Genomic DNA, 19,504 nt, shown 5'->3' on the forward strand with positions numbered 1-19,504 from the left:
GAGAGATCCCAGGAGAGAGAGAGAGAGAATAATAAAAACTGCATCTGAAAAAATAGGGAAAGAAGGAAAAAGAGTCGTGGGAGACGTTTCTGAAATGGTGTTAGTAGATGCAAGTGCCTAGGTCGTCTATGCCCAGGGCCAGCCCTGGAGAAAGGAAAGGGGACAAAGTGCCAAAGCAGAGAGAAGGGGTCTCAGGAGAGAAAGGATAAGGTGCCAAGGCAAAGGGGTGTGGTCCTAGAAGAGAGAGGAGAGAGGGGAAAAGGTGCCAAGTCAGAAAGGAGGGGTACAGTAGAGAGGAGTGGGGACAAGGTGACAGAGCCGAGAGGGGTCTCAGAAGAAAGAGGGTACAAATTGTCAGGGCAGATAGGTAGGGTCCCAAGAGAGAGAATAGAGGGGACAACGTGGCAGGTAGGAGAGGAAGAAGAGGTGACAAGATGGAAGGGCAGAGAGGAGTGGAAACAAGGTGATAGGGCAGAGAGGATGGATCCCAAGTAAGAAAGCAGAAAGGGGACAGGGGAACAAGCAGAGAGAAGGGGTAAAGAGAGGAGATGGGACAAGGTGAATGAGCAGAGAGGAGGGGTGACAGGAGAGATAGGGGATAAGGTGCAAATGTAGAGAGGGGGGTAGAAAGAGGGAGGAGAGAGAACAAGGCGACAGGGCAGATACGAAGGGTCCCTGGAGAGAGAATAGAGGAGACAAGGTGGCAGGCAGAAAGGAGGGGTTTCAGAAGAGGAAGAAGATGTGAGAAGATAGCAGTGCAGAGAGGAGTGGTTCCAGCAGAAAGGAGTGGGGACAAGGTAATAGAGCAGAGAGGAGGAGTCCCAGGTAAGAGAGCAGAAAGGGGACACGGTGCCAGAACAGAAAGGAGGGATCCTGAGAGGGAACGAGAGAGAGAGAGAGAGAGAGAGAGAGAGAGAGAGAGAGAGAGAGAGAAACAACTCCCTCTGCACAATAAAAAGAGAAGGGAAGAATAGTGGGGCACTGGGAAGGAATACGAAAAGGTGTTAGAAAAGAGAGGGGAAAAACTCTGTTTGTGATCCGGTGAATGACGGGTCCAAACTACTAGTAATGAGATAATGTCATAGTTAAGTCTAAAGAAATTCTAAATCCGTAACAATACATAATATACAAAATATACAAAAAGATACTTCTTAATGTATTTAAACATTGCCCTTTCTTCAGACACTCATGTGGCAATGTGGAGAAAGCAAGTAGTTTTTTAATGCAATTTTATATATTTTAGGGCAATATACTCCAATGATAGGAAAAAATTATTAGATTTAAATATCCGATTGTCTTAAATAACATTAACTATTCTAATGCACATGTCTCTTTATGAGAGCTTTGAAAACGCTATAGATTATTATTATTTTTTTAATTAAAGGACACTGCTCGCAGGAGTTATTGTTGAGTATTGCCAGCGATAGCCAACACTGGGGTCTACAATTAATGGGTCTCCGATTGTAGCCTATTTAAGAAGCACTGCAATGGAACAATCTTCTTAGCACAATAGCCACCTCAGGATGGTGATAGGTGGTGGTGTGTGGGGCGCTAAACATAATGGGCCTGATTCAGAGGTATACACAGTTGCATTCGCTATTGCGTTCCGGTAGGGTAATATACAATGCTAGTTCCAGCCCTCCTCTTGTGTACTTGTGTGCGATGGAATGTGTATGCCCTGGGGCTCCCACTTTTAAAGGACACGGAAGGTGTAAATCTGTCTGTGGTTGTAAGTACTCCACCATAGGTGCGTCATCGCTCTCACCATCTACACTTCTTCCCAACTTCAACTAAGCATGGCCTCTGTGGCTGTGGTACTGCATCGGAGAACACAGCCTCTGGCATTGATACACCCATGACACTCCCATGATGTGCCCATGACACTCCCACAATGGCATGCCCATTACATTGCCTTTTTTTTGCTTTCACTTCAGGCCACCTCCCAGACACCACCCAGAAATGCCAAGATTTTGCTTTACCGTTCCTAATGCCAGGGATCGTACACTTAGGGTATCCCATGAACAGTAGGGTCTTTCTAGATTTTGTAGCAGTAGCAAATTACTGAACTGTGCAAACATCGGCACTGCGCCCACCTCAGAATCAGGCCCAAAATGCTTTAAATAAAGCAACATTGAAAACAAAAACAAACTATGACTGACAAAGCAGTAAGGGCCTGACACAGAGAGGCATTTATGCAAACAGCAGATGTTTTTACTTTTGTGCATGCATCAGAGTCACACAGCGCATGCGTCCCAATTGTTACCGCATGGAGATTATCACGATCCGGGTTATTAGCCCCCATTATTTACCTGCTAAGTGCCTTCTGAGACTGGCCCGGCGTTCCAGACCTGGGTTCCACCTGCGCTGTCTGCGGGCAGTGCGCTGCATATCTGTGTCTCAAGGTTCTCCTCTGTGATCGCAGCAGCGCTGACATGGCAACATTATATTAAACATCCATCTGTTTAAAGTATGGCATCTCCTGCCCTCTACGGCCTCCGCTGCCATTACTGCTGATTCTCACATGTAAAATACAAACAGACTTTCCCTCCAGTTTCAAACATTGGCGCAGCCATGTTTGTTTTCATCACATGTTGTTTTCAGCCTATCCGCTGCAGTCTGGACTCTGTGTAATTATCCAGCCAATCCCTGCTCACCAGCTGGTATAAATATCCTGTTCCAGGGCTGGATAATCGTCAGTGCTTTGGGTGTCAATCCTGTATACATGTCTCTCCTGTTTGGTGAATTCTCAGCTTGACTTTCCAGGTATTCCAGCTCCTGTGATTCAGCTTCTCCAAGAGACCGGCACCAATTACCATCCTGCAGTGCAGCCTGACTCCTGCAGCGTTCCAGCTCTGCTTCCTGGCTTTCTTCTGCGGTCCTGACATCGGCTTTCAGCGTTGGTCCTATTCTGCCTTCAGCTTCCAGCGGTGTCCTGGTATCGTTATTGCTTCTATTATCTACAGCATCGCTTACTAGCTTCTGTGGTAAAGTGTCACTGGCTTCCAGATTCCAGCGTGTCACTTACATTGCTTTCAGCTTCCAGCAGTGATTGGTGTTACCATCTACCTACAGCGGTGCTTCACGTCATCTCCAGCAGTATTCATATATCGCCCTGCATATCATTCCACACAACATCGGATCACAGTATCCATCGATGCTCACCATCGAACTGTTGCTCCAGTGGTGAGTTCAGCACATCTTCCCTCACACCGATTCCGTCCGGTAGTCTCTGGCAATCCTATTTACATTTCTTCAACTTCAGTGTATCAGTGCCTATCCCAGTCTCCTGTCTACCACCTACTGGGCAGTACTTGCTCGTTCCTCATTACAGCGGTTAGCTGTGGCCACGGACTTTCCAACTCAGGATTTTGGCAAGGACTTTGTTATCTTGTTCTGCATAGGCACAGTTTCAAATACTAGTTGCATCCCCAAGAACTGTACTGCATTTTCATTCTGCACTCACTGTTGAAGATATCTCATTGCCAAGATTCATACTATGTGTTCAATAAACTGCTTGTTATATTTTACTCCGCTGTTGTGGTCACGCCTTCGGGTTCATGGTGTTCTAAACATCCTGTATTTCTAGGAACCTAATCTCACCTCCACGATTCACCTTCACACCAGCCCCTACAACTCAGGCTTCCCTAAGTCAGCCTCAGCCCTCAATTGTGACAGAGATGCACAATAGATTTGGACACAGAGTCTGTGGCTTTCATTGGGCGTTCCTAGGAGAAAAACAGCGGGGTGGCTATATTGTTGTGGGGCGTGTCACGGGTGTGTTACTGTTAGCGACTGTGCCCACATAGACTGAACCACACTCAGATGGAGAGACTGCATCTGCCACAGTGCTGCCATACTTGATGGAGAAACTGCACCTGCCACAGTGCTATACTTGGATGGAGAAACTGCACCTGCCATAGGGCTACCATACTCAGATGGAGAAACTGCACCTGCCATAGGGCTGCCATGCACAGATGAAGAAACTGCACCTGCCATAGAGCTGCCATACTCAGATGGAGAACTGCACCTGCCACAGTGCCGCCATACTCAGATGGAGAAACTGCACCTGCCATAGGGCTGCCATGCACAGATGAAGAAACTGCACCTGCCATAGAGCTGCCATACTCAGATGGAGAACTGCACCTGCCACAGTGCCGCCATACTCAGATGGAGAAACTGCACCTGCCATAGGGCTGCCATATTTGGATGGAGAAACTGCACCTGCCACAGGGCTGCCATAATCGGATGGAGAAACTGCACCTGCCATAGGGCTGCCATAATCGGATAGAGAAACTGCACCTGCCACAGGGCTGCCATAATCGGATGGAGAAACTGCACCTGCCACAGGACTGCCCTAATCGGATAGACAAACTGCACCTTCAATAGGGCTGGTGCATGTTTCGATGGTGCATCGATAGTGTGTCTAAAGACGCACCAAGACGGAAATGCACCATCGCAATACAGTGCAAGTGGGTATCACAGTATTAAGAAAATAGGCTGCAGCATTAGCATAAGACACAGACACGGATTCATTAATCCTGTTTCTTTTTTTTTCAGATGACTGAATGTAAGTCATGGCTAGCAAACACTGAAATAATTTATTACTACTAAATTCTAACACCAGGAAATCAGGATTTGATCATGTGTATTAGGCCGCACAATCTATTTTATCCATACAGTATACCCACTCACTGGCCCTCACCAACAGTGTTGGCTTTTAGCACGTGGTTTGGTGAAAACACTATTTCCCAGTCATATACGTATAAGCATGGTTTGGAACTGGAAACCTTGCTACTTATTCTTGATAAGGAATAGAGACTATACATTATAAAATGATATTTACACAATGTAAACTAGCATTTACCTTAAATATAGCACTAGCACAATGCATCTGCAGCTCTTGATTTTCACTGTTCAGATTTTTCACAAGATCCTCAATCATCTTTTCTGTCTTAATAGCAAGTCTATAACTGGGCTGAAAAATATAAATGCACACAAATACATAAAATAACATATGCACAGATTTTAAAGGGATTTTCCAACTTCAGATGGCTTTTATTGACATGGACATGACCTCCTGAAACCCTTACTAAATGCATTGCTTTATCATTCTGGTTTTGTCTGTATTTTTCTAGGGTGTGGTATAGCTCATAGACATTAGTTAGACACTATACGGTCGACAGTCAAAAGTCAAACGGTGTCAAGGTGTCAAAAGTCAGACAGGGTCTAAAGTCAGACAGTCAAAAGACCGACAGGGTCAAAAGTCCGACACAAAAATTGCTTCACTCGCCACAAATTTACTAAAGGGTAATAGTTTGTGACATGGATAGTAAATGAGGCAAAAGTTGTAAAAAAACACAGAAAAACAAAAAACTTTTTTTTGTGTGTATGACTTATGACCCTGGGTGTCATTCCGACCCATTCGCACGCAGCTGTTTTTCGCTACGGTGCGAACGGGTGCGGAATGTGCATGTGCAGTGGGCGCAGTGCGCGACGTTGCCCGGTGACAGGGGTCCGCTAAGAAGATTGACAGGAAGGAGGCGTGGATGGGCGGATCCGGACCGTTGGAGAGCGTTTTCGGGGAGTGGTGAGTAAAACGCAGGCGTGTCCAGGACAACGGAGGGTGGAGGAGTGACGTCAAAGCCGGGCCCATCATCGCTGAGATCGTCGCACAGGGTAAGTATGTCCAGGGCTACTCTACTTCTGCTTGAAATTTTTTTAGCTTAGCAGGGCTGCACAAGCGATCGCAGCCCTGCTAAGCTAAAATAGACTCCCCCATAGGCGTGGACTGCTGATCGCAGCAGCAGCAAAAAGTTGCTGGCTGCGATCAACTCGGAATGACCACCCATGTACGAATTTTGACTGTCTGACTTTTGACCCTGTCGGTCTTTTGAATGTCTGACTTTTGACTGTCTGACTTTTGACTGTCTACCATATAGTGACTAAACTAATGACTGTCTTTTAACTGTCCGTCTATAGACAGGAACCCATTTTTCTAAAGCCTTTATTTATCTCAAGTAGTTTATCTGTGTTGCCCTTGTATACAACATAGAACTGCTCTATAAACCCAATTATACCCAGCATATTAAGCAGAGCTGATCTGTGCTTGATCCATGAGCACCACCAATAAATAACTCTGACTGAGGTACAAACAAAGAAAAAAGTCATACAAATAATGCAATGACTTTTAATATAATAAAAGTTAGAGATGGATAATAAAGTCAATAACTTCAAGTTGTCTGGAGATGGACACACCCTTTAGTTTAGTATATACATATGTAGAATGTTACTTTTGTATAACAAACATAATTGTTACAATAATAACACTCACATCAAACAAAGTTGCTTTTAACCACATGGAATTTTCCAGAATGATTCCTGGTTGATTCTAAGCTCATTAAACAAAGGATTAAATGTATTATTAAAAGTTTTTATAACTTAAGTTATTATGCTTTAAATTATGTATATTGCTTTTTATTTTATTTTTGTAGCAAACTAAGAAAAACATTTAATTTACAGTTTTTACTCTAGCGTGTTACCATGTTTATTTTCCTACTGATTTAAATTTTTGATGCTACATTAAGCAGAATTGTACATTCAACGGAAAGTTATTTTTTCAATAAATCTGTTTTTGTTATTTTTAAAATGCGTTCTTACTTAAGTCTAAAGAACATATAAAATCCATAACAATTTATCATTTACAAAAAATATATTATCTTAAAGTATTAAACAGAGTTTAATATAAGATAATGAGAAAAAAACTACAATCACTGTGTCAAATTTGCTTAATAAATCAGTTTAACCTGAAATTTAACACACTTCAGAGATGCAAAAGATCTATACCTTTATGCTGTTTTAATTATTTAAGTAACAAGCAAAAGGTTAATGGTAAGACCATACAAGTTAGATGTAACATTATAACTAAATATTCCGTATTAAACACTAATGGAAGATTTAACAGATGACGTTCCAATTAGTTATTGCACAGATGTTTTAGCCTAGCATATCAAGGTACATTAATCTTCAGATATAATTTGCAATATTTGGAACTTACAGTATGTGAAAAACAGAGTAATGGTTACTTAATGTAAAATGTACTATTTTCATTTTATGCTCTTCTGGGGGAAGAGAAGTCAAAAACATAAAAATATAAAACCGCAATTATAGTACTAGACTCGTGCCAAGATAAAACAACCAATAGGTCAGGTTTTCACTAGAAATTATACTATAATAATATTATGAATATAAACTTTAGGAGAGTTTTAAAATATATGCTCCCATCTGACCTCTAATCAAATTTAACTTTCCTACGTTTGCTAACCGGTTTAAAATTACTCTTTCGTCCACTATATGTTTTGGTTAATAGTTACGATTTGTATAAAGCAGGTTCAGGTAGAAATGAATACCTTTTGCATGTCAATTTAATGTAATGCAACAGCCTTACTTCTCTTGAATATACAATTTATTTGATATATTTAAAGGGGAGGCAGTCAATTTACCGCCTGTCGGCATCCCGGCGGTCAGGATCCCGACGCCGGAATCCCGAACCAGCTGAAATACTGGTGGTCGGACTACTGACCGCTGGCTGGTTACGCCACCAGGCCCGAAGCATGGCGAGCGCAGCGAGCCCGCGAGGAGACACGCTGCGATCGCCGCCGGGATCCTGGCTTTCAGGCTCCCGGCGTCGGTCTCCTGAATGCTGGGATCCCGACTGCCGAGATCTCGTACTGATCACATTTAAAGTAATAAAAAAATTCTATCATGTGTTTACACTTCTTTTTTATTTTATTTACTATTTTCCTATAAAAAATAGAAATAGTCTAATGACGCATTTATTGACTATATTGTATACGAAGACATGAACCTCCAATATAGTCAATATCGACACTGCCTGTACACACTATTTTTCCTTGTGATTCCGATCCCGCGGGACTACGCATAAGCATCGCCAGCTGTTTACACACGGTGCGATATGCACTGTGTTTTCTACCGATATCGGTAGAAATATTGCACCATGTGTGGGCCCCTTTAAGCTGATAAAGAGTAATTAAAGTAAATAGAAATTTAAATTTATTCCGCAAATAATCAATTCAAATGGAAAACATTTATTAAAAAAAAAGTCAAATATTAACAGTTATCAATTTGCAAAAGTTGTATTAAATAACAACTAACGTTGATACATTTTGACAACTACAAATTCAAAAGTGTGTTATATAAAGGAAGACATTCCACAGTTTTTTCTTCACTGGTTCAATGTGAACCCCTATAGCTATTATCCACAAGGATCATGCCAAGAGAGATGTGAAGTAGGTAGGGTGGGAGTATGATATATATCATGTCAAATCAACGATTAGCAAATCACGACACTCATTTCTATTTATTTATTTATTTTTTAAAGAAGCACTTTCAAGTAAATGCATTATGGTAGTGTTAATTGTGTAAAAAAAATAAACTTTCTTCCATTTCCTTGAATATAAGAACAGTTTTGGTGCATCATTTTTTTACATGCTGCTATATTTCTGTGAAAGTATAGTGCACTGTCATTAGTAACTCATTTTAAACTGTTAAATGATGTTTGCTATAGCATGATTATGTCCCTCATTTACCTATGTATGTAGCAAATGTCCAAATAAATAAAAAAACAAAATAGACAACATGAGCAAAAGATTCCGCTATCACTGAATGTCTTTTACTTTCCGTAGAGTACATTAAAAATGGTGAGTAGTGGTATCAGCACTTCAATATTCAGTGTTATGATAGTTATATGTCATCTAAGTAATAGCACTGTAGATTCTGTGAATACCTAACGTCACCTTCAAGTAACGTTTAGTGGCCAGTACAAATGTCTTCATGATGCGCATCTAATCCTTTATACAGTATGATCATGACCAGTGGCGCACCCAGGGGGGGTTTCCGAGCACCCGGAAACCCCCCCTCCACCAAAAAAAAATATATTTTTTTTTTTTTTTTTGCTGCATGAGTATTATTAATGGCTGTCTAGCATCCCCTGCAGCCTGCTGTCTTCCTGGTGGCACTTGTAAGTGCTTAATAAAAGTTTACTTTATTTTAATTATAGTACATACAGTATATATCCATGTGCATGCATATATATATATATATATATATATACACATACATACACACACACACACACACACACATACACACACACACAATATATATATATACATGTGTATATAAACATGTACTGTGTGTGTATGTGTATGTATATATATATATATATATATATATATATATGTATGCATGTTTAATATGCTATGTACATGTATATAATAAGAATTTACTTACCGATAATTCTATTTCTCGTAGTCCGTAGTGGATGCTGGGGACTCCGTAAGGACCATGGGGATTAGCGGCTCCGCAGGAGACAGGGCACAAAAGTAAAAGCTTTAGGATCAGGTGGTGTGCACTGGCTCCTCCCCCTATGACCTTCCTCCAAGCCTCAGTTAGGATACTGTGCCCGGACGAGCGTACACAATAAGGAAGGATTTTGAATCCCGGGTAAGACTCATACCAGCCACACCAATCACACTGTACAACCTGTGATCTGAACCCAGTTAACAGCATGATAACAGCGGAGCCTCTGAAAAGATGGCTCACAACAATAATAACCCGATTTTTGTAACAATAACTATGTACAAGTATTGCAGACAATCCGCACTTGGGATGGGCGCCCAGCATCCACTACGGACTACGAGAAATAGAATTATCGGTAAGTAAATTCTTATTTTCTCTGACGTCCTAAGTGGATGCTGGGGACTCCGTAAGGACCATGGGGATTATACCAAAGCTCCCAAACGGGCGGGAGAGTGCGGATGACTCTGCAGCACCGAATGAGAGAACTCCAGGTCCTCCTCAGCCAGGGTATCAAATTTGTAAAATTTTGCAAACGTGTTTGCCCCTGACCAAGTAGCAGCTCGGCAAAGTTGTAAAGCCGAGACCCCTCGGGCAGCCGCCCAAGATGAGCCCACCTTCCTTGTGGAATGGGCATTTACATATTTTGGCTGTGGCAGGCCTGCCACAGAATGTGCAAGCTGAATTGTACTACACATCCAACTAGCAATCGTCTGCTTAGAAGCAAGAGCACCCAATTTGTTGAGTGCATACAGGATAACAGCAAGTCAGTTTTCCTGACTCCAGCCGTCCTGGAAATATATATTTTCAGGGCCCTGACAACATCTAGCAACTTGGAGTCCTCCAAGTCCCTAGTAGCCGCAGGTACCACAATAAGCTGGTTCAGGTGAAACGCTGACACCACCTTAGGGAGAAACTGGGGACGAGTCCGCAGCTCTGCCCTGTCCGAAAGGACAATCAGATATGGGCTTTTGTGAGACAAAGCCGCCAATTCTGACACTCGCCTGGCCGAGGCCAGGGCCAACAGCATGGTCACTTTCCATGTGAGATATTTCAAATCCACAGATTTGAGCGGTTTAAACCAATGTGATTTGAGGAATCCCAGAACTACGTTGAGATCCCACAGTGCCACTGGAGGCACAAAAGGGGTTGTATATGCAGTACTCCCTTGACAAACTTCTGGACTTCAGGAACTGAAGCCAATTCTTTCTGGAAGAAAATCGACAGGGCCGAAATTTGAACCTTAATGGACCCAAATTTGAGGCCCATAGACACTCCTGTTTGCAGGAAATGCAGGAATCGACCGAGTTGAAATTCCTCCGTGGGGGCCTTCCTGGCCTCACACCATGCAACATATTTTCTCCAAATGCGGTGATAATGTTGTGGGGTCACCTCCTTCCTGGCTCTGACCAGGGTAGGGATGACCTCTTCCGGAATGCCTTTTTCCCTTAGGATCCGGCGTTCAACCGCCATGCCGTCAAACGCAGCCGCGGTAAGTCTTGGAACAGACATGATCCTTGCTGAAGCAAGTCCCTTCTTAGTATCTCTTGAAGTTCCGGGTACCAAGTCCTTCTTGGCCAATCCGGAGCCACGAGTATAGTTCTTACTCCTCTCCGTCTTATAATTCTCAGTACCTTGGGTATGAGAGGCAGAGGAGGGAACACATACACCGACTGGTACACCCACGGTGTTACCAGAGCGTCCCAGCTATTGCCTGAGGGTCTCTTGACCTAGCGCAATACCTGTCCAGTTTTTTGTTCAGACGGGACGCCATCATGTCCACCTTTGGTCTTTCCCAACGGTTCACAATCATGTGGAAGACTTCCAGATGAAGTCCCCACTCTCCCGGGTGGAGGTCGTGCCTGCTGAGGAAGTCTGCTTCCCAGTTGTCCACTCCCGGAATGAACACCGCTGACAGTGTTATCACATGATTTTTCGCCCAGCGAAGAATCCTTGCTGCCATTGCCCTCCTGCTTCTTGTGCCGCCCTGTCTGTTTACGTGGGCGACTGCCGTGATGTTGTCCGACTGGATCAGCACCGGTTGACTTTGAAGCAGAGGTCTTCCTAGGCTCAGAGCATTGTAAATTGCCCTTAGCTCCAGTATATTTATGTGGAGAGAAGTCTCCAGACTTGACCACACTCCTTGGAAATTTCTTCCCTGTGTGACTGCTCCCCAGCCTCTCAGGCTGGCATCCGTGGTCACCAGGACCCAGTCCTTAATGCCGAATCTGCTGCCCTCTAGTAGATGAGCACTCTGCAGCCACCACAGAAGAGACACCCTTGTCCTTGGAGACAGGATTATCCGCTGATGCATCTGAAGATGCGATCCGGACCATTCGTCCAGCAGATCCCACTGAAAAATTCTTGCGTGAAATCTGCCAAATGGAATCGCTTCGTAAGAAGCCACCATTTTTCCCAGGACTCTTGTGCATTGATGCACTGACACTTGGCCTGGTTCTAGGAGGTTCCTAACTAGCTCGGATAACTCCCTGGCTTTCTCCTCCGGGAGAAACACCTTTTTCTGGACTGTGTCCAGAATCATCCCTAGGAACAGCAGACGTGTCGTCGGAATCAGCTGCGATTTTGGAATATTTAGAATCCACCCGTGCTGTCGTAGAACTACTTGAGATAGTGCTACTCCGACCTCCAACTGTTCTCTGGACCTTGCCCTTATCAGGAGATCGTCCAAGTAAGGGATAATTAAGACGCCTTTTCTTTGAAGAAGAATCATCATTTCGGCCATTACCTTGGTAAAGACCCGGGGTGCCGTGGACAATCCAAACGGCAGCGTCTGAAACTGATAGTGACAGTTCTGTACCACAAACCTGAGGTACCCTTGGTGAGAAGGGCAAATTGGGACATGGAGGTAAGCATCCTTGATGTCCAGGGACACCATATAGTCCCCTTCTTCCTGGTTCGCTATCACTGCTCTGAGTGACTCCATCTTGATTTGAACCTTTTTATGTAAGTGTTCAAAGATTTCAGATTTAGAATAGGTCTCACCGAGCCGTCTGGCTTCAGTACCACAAATAGTGTGGAATAATACCCCTTATAATAATAATAATACCAAAGGGGTACTTTGATTATCACCTGCTGGGAATACAGCTTGTGAATTGTTTCCAATACTGCCTCCCTGTCGGAGGGAGACGTTGGTAAAGCAGATTTCAGGAACCTGCGAGGGGGAGACGTCTCGAATTTCCAATCTGTACCCCTGGGATACTACTTGTAGGATCCAGGGGTCCACTTGCGAGTGAGCCCACTGCGCGCTGAAACTCTTGAGACGACCCCCCCCCACCGCACCTGAGTCCGCTTGTACGGCCCCAGCGTCATGCTGAGGACTTGGCAGAAGCGGTGGAGGGCTTCTGTTCCTGGGAAGGGGCTGCCTGCTGCAGTCTTCTTCCCTTTCCTCTACCCCTGGGCAGATATGACTGGCCTTTTGCCCGCTTGCCCTTATGGGGACGAAAGGACTGAGGCTGAAAAGACGGTGTCTTTTTCTGCTGAGATGTGACTTGGGGTAAAAAAGGTGGATTTTCCAGCTGTTGCCGTGGCCACCAGGTCCGATGGACCGACCCCAAATAACTCCTCCCCTTTATACGGCAATACTTCCATGTGCCGTTTGGAATCCGCATCACCTGACCACTGTCGTGTCCATAAACATCTTCTGGCAGACATGGACATCGCACTTACTCTTGATGCCAGAGTGCAAATATCCCTCTGTGCATCTCGCATATATAGAAATGCATCCTTTAAATGCTCTATAGTCAATAAAATACTGTCCCTGTCAAGGGTATCAATATTTTCAGTCAGGGAATCCGACCAAGCCACCCCAGCGCTGCACATACAGGCTGAGGCGATCGCTGGTCGCAGTATAACACCAGTATGTGTGTATATACTTTTTAGGATATTTTCCAGCCTCCTATCAGCTGGCTCCTTGAGGGCGGCCGTATCTGGAGACGGTAACGCCACTTGTTTTGATAAGCGTGTGAGCGCCTTATCCACCCTAGGGGGTGTTTCCCAACGCGCCCTAACTTCTGGCGGGAAAGGGTATAACGCCAATAATTTTCTATCGGGGAAAACCCACGCATCATCACACACTTCATTTAATTTATCTGATTCAGGAAAAACTACAGGTAGTTTTTTCACACCCCACATAATACCCTTTTTTGTGGTACTTGTAGTATCAGAAATATGTAACACCTCCTTCATTGCCCTTAACATGTAACGTGTGGCCCTAATGGAAAATACGTTTGTTTCTTCACAGTCGACACTGGAGTCAGTGTCCGTGTCTGTGTCGACCGACTGAGGTAATGGGCGTTTTAAAGCCCCTGACGGTGTTTGAGACGCCTGGACAGGTACTAATTGGTTTGCCGGCCGTCTCATGTCGTCAACCGACCTTGCAGCGTGTTGACATTATCACGTAATTCCCTAAATAAGCCATCCATTCCGGTGTCGACTCCCTAGAGAGTGACATCACCATTACAGGCAATTGCTCCGCCTCCTCACCAACCTCGTCCTCATACATGTCGACACACACGTACCGACACACAGCACACACACAGGGAATGCTCTGATAGAGGACAGGACCCCACTAGCCTTTTGGGGAGACAGAGGGAGAGTTTGCCAGCACACACCAAAACGCTATAATTATACAGGGACAACCTTATATAAGTGTTTTCCCTTATAGCATCTTAATATATTATAATATCGCCACCAAAATGCCCCCCCTCTCTGTTTTAACCCTGTTTCTGTAGTGCAGTGCAGGGGAGAGCCTGGGAGCCTTCCTAGCAGCGGAGCTGTGTAGGAAAATGGCGCTGTGTGCTGAGGAGAATAGGCCCCGCCCCCTTTTCGGCAGGCTTCTTCTCCCGTTTTTCTGACAACCTGGCAGGGGTTAAATACATCCATATAGCCCCAGAGGCTATATGTGATGTATTTTTAGCCAGCATAGGTACTTTCATTGCTGCCCAGGGCGCCCCCCCCCAGCGCCCTGCACCCTCAGTGACCGTTGGTGTGAAGTGTGCTGAGAGCAATGGCGCACAGCTGCCGTGCTGTGCGCTACCTTAAGAAGACTGGGAAGTCTTCAGCCGCCGATTTCTGGACCTCTTCTCTCTTCAGCATCTGCAAGGGGGTCGGCGGCGCGGCTCCGGTGACCCATCCAGGCTGTACCTGTGATCGTCCCTCTGGAGCTAGTGTCCAGTAGCCTAAGAAGCCAATCCATCCTGCACGCAGGTGAGTTCACTTCTTCTCCCCTAAGTCCCTCGTTGCAGTGAGCCTGTTGCCAGCAGGACTCACTGAAAATAAAAAACCTAACAAAACTTTTACTCTAAGCAGCTCTTTAGGAGAGCCACCTAGATTGCACCCTTCTCGGCCGGGCACAAAAACCTAACTGAGGCTTGGAGGAGGGTCATAGGGGGAGGAGCCAGTGCACACCACCTGATCCTAAAGCTTTTACTTTTGTGCCCTGTCTCCTGCGGAGCCGCTAATCCCCATGGTCCTTACGGAGTCCCCAGCATCCACTTAGGACGTCAGAGAAATATATATATATATATATATATATATATATATAAAGATATATATATATATAGGTGTATATACGGTATATATATATATATATATATATATGTATGTAGATATGTGTGTATGTATGTATATATATATATATATATATATATATACATACACACACAGACACACTAGTTTTACGGACCCAGCATATACTGGGTCACCTCAGTCCCCACCCCCGTGATTGGCTCCACCCAGTTCTGGAAACCCCCCCATGCAAATCCTGCATTTGCCACTGATGACATAGAACACTGAAATCAATATCATGTATTTCCTCATATATAACATACGTCTGTTTACAGATACTTGCCTCTGAAGCACATTCCTGCAAAGTGCCCACCACAGGTATGAGCATATTTGAATGCGGAGATTTGAGCAGTCTGGCCAGCAATGGGATTCCTCCAGCTCTGCGTATTGCTTCTTTATTCCTTGTGCTTTTAGAACAGCTCCATAGAGCCAATGCTCCGCAGCGCGCTACCTCAATGTCCTTCTCTTGTTCTGGAGTCAGGTTAGATGATCTCATGGGAACACAGTCCAACAGTCCAACCTTAATGAAAACATTTACAGATAAGAAATGAAGGCGGCTGCATATAACTCATATCCATTGAATCACAATAATGAAAATAATGCAGTTATTTATTTTTTGCTTATAGAAATTAGATTACAGTGAGTGTAAAGCTACTCTTTACTTTGATAATCATATACAAGTCACAGGACTGATTTCTGTTGTGCCTGTTACAATTTCAGACCATTATCATGTTTTAATTGTTTGATATATTCCTAAAAATCAAACTGAAATATTGAACTTCCAATGCATGGCTCCAATGTGTTCCAGTCTTACAAATACAATCCTGGTTTCCGGCTTAGGAGTTAGGATTGTAATGCAGTTCATCAGGATTAGCAGGATCACAGTACTATAAATGTTTTGATCCACTTGGAATCCAGATGAAAGAAGGGGTTGGCATATACAGAATGAAGACATTTAAGATTACACAAATATCCTGGGCTTCTGCTACTGAATTATGAAGCTCTTCCCTGTTACACATTTGGTGGGATTGCTCAGCCCTCCGACCCTTCTGGGTTCAAGTTTTCTCCCTGTCAGTATCTACTACACTCCTGGGAAGGGAGTTCCCTAAGAATCCTTCCTTCTGGCTTCTGAAATGGTCCCCAGCTCTATTGCAGGCTACAAAAAGTCCCTACTTAAGCATCTTAATAGTGGGCCTAAGTACAGGTTGATTGCAAAAGCAAAATCTTCCTCTAAAGGGCAAAACCATGTGCACTGCAGGTGGGGCAGTGAGAGTTAGATTTGGGTGGGGTGTGTTCAAACTGAAATCCTAATTGCAGAAATAACGCAGCCAGTATTTACCCTGCACAGAAACAATATACCTGACCAAATCTAACTCTCTCTACACATGTTATATCTGCCACACCTGCAATGCTTATGGTTTTGCCCATTAGAGGAAGATTTTGCTTTTGCAATCAAACTTGAATTAGGCCCAGTGTCGCTAGAGCAGGGGTTCCCATCCATTGGAAGTCTGTATCCCCACCCACGTTAAAGAATGTTTTGGTACTGTAGATTAGACCACTAAGGATAACTTCCTTTTAGGGGTTGACAGAAATGAGTTCTGTGCTGTCTGTTGTCCACGGTTAGTTTAAAACCTCTGCAATCTACACTACTCTGAATGTATAAGCCAGGCCTGGCCAACCTGTGGCTCTTCAGCTGTTGTGAAACTACAAGTCCCATCATGCCCAGATTTGCTATTAGGGAATACTGAAACTGTGGCAGGGCATGTTGGGATGTGTAGTTTAACAACAGCTGGAGAGCCACAGGTTTGCCAGGCCTGATATAAGCCATGGTCATTTCCACATCTGTTGTTTATGCGACCTGCACCGCACCAGTAGTTTATCAAGCTTCTCTCTTATGTACTATCTTGTTCATCAACTATGTCACCTGTCACCTGTTGCTGGCGTGGTCGGCTCCATTCCCTTAACCCTTCCCTATTCCATGCCCTCCCTCCCTTGTGACATGTCTTTACTCTTTTGCTTTGTCTATCACATTCTGAGTAGAGATGAGCGCCTGAAATTTTTCGGGTTTTGTGTTTTGGTTTTGGGTTCGGTTCCGCGGCCGTGTTTTGGGTTCGAACGCGTTTTGGCAAAACCTCACCAAATTTTTTTTGTCGGATTCGGGTGTGTTTTGGATTCGGGTGTTTTTTTCAAAAAACACTAAAAAACAGCTTAAATCATAGAATTTGGGGGTCATTTTGATCCCAAAGTATTATTAACCTCAAAAACCATAATTTACACTCATTTTCAGTCTATTCTGAATACCTCACACCTCACAATATTATTTTTAGTCCTAAAATTTGCACCGAGGTCGCTGTGTGAGTAAGATAAGCGACCCTAGTGGCCGACACAAACACCGGGCCCATCTAGGAGTGGCACTGCAGTGTCACGCAGGATGTCCCTTCCAAAAAACCCTCCCCAAACAGCACATGACGCAAAGAAAAAAAGAGGCGCAATGAGGTAGCTGTGTGAGTAAGATTAGCGACCCTAGTGGCCGACACAAACACCGGGCCCATCTAGGAGTGGCACTGCAGTGTCACGCAGGATGGCCCTTCCAAAAAACCCTCCCCAAACAGCACATGACGCAAAGAAAAAAAGAGGCGCAATGAGGTAGCTGTGTGAGTAAGATTAGCGACCCTAGTGGCCGACACAAACACCGGGCCCATCTAGGAGTGGCACTGCAGTGTCACGCAGGATGTCCCTTCCAAAAAACCCTCCCCAAACAGCACATGACGCAAAGAAAAAAAGAGGCGCAATGAGGTAGCTGACTGTGTGAGTAAGATTAGCGACCCTAGTGGCCGACACAAACACCGGGCCCATTTAGGAGTGGCACTGCAGTGTCACGCAGGATGTCCCTTCCAAAAAACCCTCCCCAATCAGCACATGATGCAAAGAAAAAGAAAAGAAAAAAGAGGTGCAAGATGGAATTGTCCTTGGGCCCTCCCACCCACCCTTATGTTGTATAAACAAAACAGGACATGCACACTTTAACCAACCCATCATTTCAGTGACAGGGTCTGCCACACGACTGTGACTGATATGACGGGTTGGTTTGGACCCCCCCCCAAAAAAGAAGCAATTAATCTCTCCTTGCACAAACTGGCTCTACAGAGGCAAGATGTCCACCTCATCATCACCCTCCGATATATCACCGTGTACATCCCCCTCCTCACAGATTATCAATTCGTCCCCACTGGAATCCACCATCCACAAGTCCCACATGCCTAGCGGAATCGCTCCGTGTTAGCTCCTCCTTCAATGTCTCCAGCTTCTTCTGCAAAAGCCTGATGAGGGGAATGACCTGACTCAGGCTAGCAGTGTCTGAACTGACTTCACGTGTGGCAAGTTCAAAGGGCATCAGAACCTTGCACAACGTTGAAATCATTCTCCACTGCGCTTGAGACAGGTGCATTCCACCTACTATATCGTGCTCAATTGTATAGGCTTGAATGGCCTTTTGCTGCTCCTCCAACCTCTGAAGCATATAGAGGGTTGAATTCCACCTCGTTACCACTTCTTGCTTCAGATGATGGCAGGGCAGGTTCAGTAGTTTTTGGTGGTGCTCCAGTCTTCTGTACGTGGTGCCTGTACGCCGAAAGTGTCCCGCAATTCTTCTGGCCACCGACAGCATCTCTTGCACGCCCCTGTCGTTTTTTAAAAAATTCTGCACCACCAAATTCAAGGTATGTGCAAAACATGGGACGTGCTGGAATTTGCCCATATTTAATGCACACACAGTATTGCTGGCGTTGTCCGATGCCACAAATCCACAGGAGAGTCCAATTGGGGTAAGCCATTCCGCGATGATCTTCCTCAGTTGCCGTAAGAGGTTTTCAGCTGTGTGCGTATTCTGGAAACCGGTGATACAAAGCGTAGCCTGCCTAGGAAAGAGTTGGCGTTTGCGAGATGCTGCTACTGGTGCCGCCGCTGCTGTTCTTGCGGCGGGAGTCCATACATCTACCCAGTGGGCTGTCACAGTCATATAGTCCTGACCCTGCCCTGCTCCACTTGTCCACATGTCCGTGGTTAAGTGGACATTGGGTACAGCTGCATTTTTTAGGACACTGGTGACTCTTTTTCTGAGGTCTGTGTACATTTTCGGTATCGCCTGCCTAGAGAAATGGAACCTAGATGGTATTTGGTACCGGGGACACAGTACCTCCAACAAGTCTCTAGTTGGCTCTGCAGTAATGATGGATACCGGAACCACGTTTCTCACCACCCAGGATGCCAAGGCCTCAGTTATCCGCTTTGCAGTAGGATGACTGCTGTGATATTTCATCTTCCTCGCAAAGGACTGTTGAACAGTCAATTGCTTACTGGAAGTAGTACAAGTGGGCTTACGACTTCCCCTCTGGGATGACCATCGACTCCCAGCGGCAACAACAGCAGCGCCAGCAGCAGTAGGCGTTACACGCAAGGATGCATCGGAGGAATCCCAGGCAGGAGAGGACTCGTCAGAATTGCCAGTGACATGGCCTGCAGGACTATTGGCATTCCTGGGGAA

The 19,504-nt window shown here is 44.8% G+C and overlaps 1 protein-coding gene across 4 annotated transcripts in view; it reads right to left on the reverse strand.

Moving 5' to 3' along the window:
• Positions 1 to 19,504, reverse strand: part of ODAD2 (outer dynein arm docking complex subunit 2) — a 367,969-nt gene that overhangs the window by 98,789 nt on the left and 249,676 nt on the right. For all 4 annotated transcript variants that reach the window (XM_063922013.1, XM_063922015.1, XM_063922014.1 and 1 more), the window contains exons 13-14: positions 15,245 to 15,481; positions 4,865 to 4,975 (exon numbers count right to left, since the gene is read on the reverse strand). In XM_063922013.1, coding sequence (XP_063778083.1) covers positions 4,865 to 4,975; positions 15,245 to 15,481 — 348 coding nt within the window. The remainder of the gene's footprint in view (positions 1 to 4,864; positions 4,976 to 15,244; positions 15,482 to 19,504) is intronic.

The sequence above is a fragment of the Pseudophryne corroboree genome, chromosome 5, assembly GCF_028390025.1.
Source record: "Pseudophryne corroboree isolate aPseCor3 chromosome 5, aPseCor3.hap2, whole genome shotgun sequence".
Lineage (NCBI taxonomy): Eukaryota > Metazoa > Chordata > Amphibia > Anura > Myobatrachidae > Pseudophryne > Pseudophryne corroboree.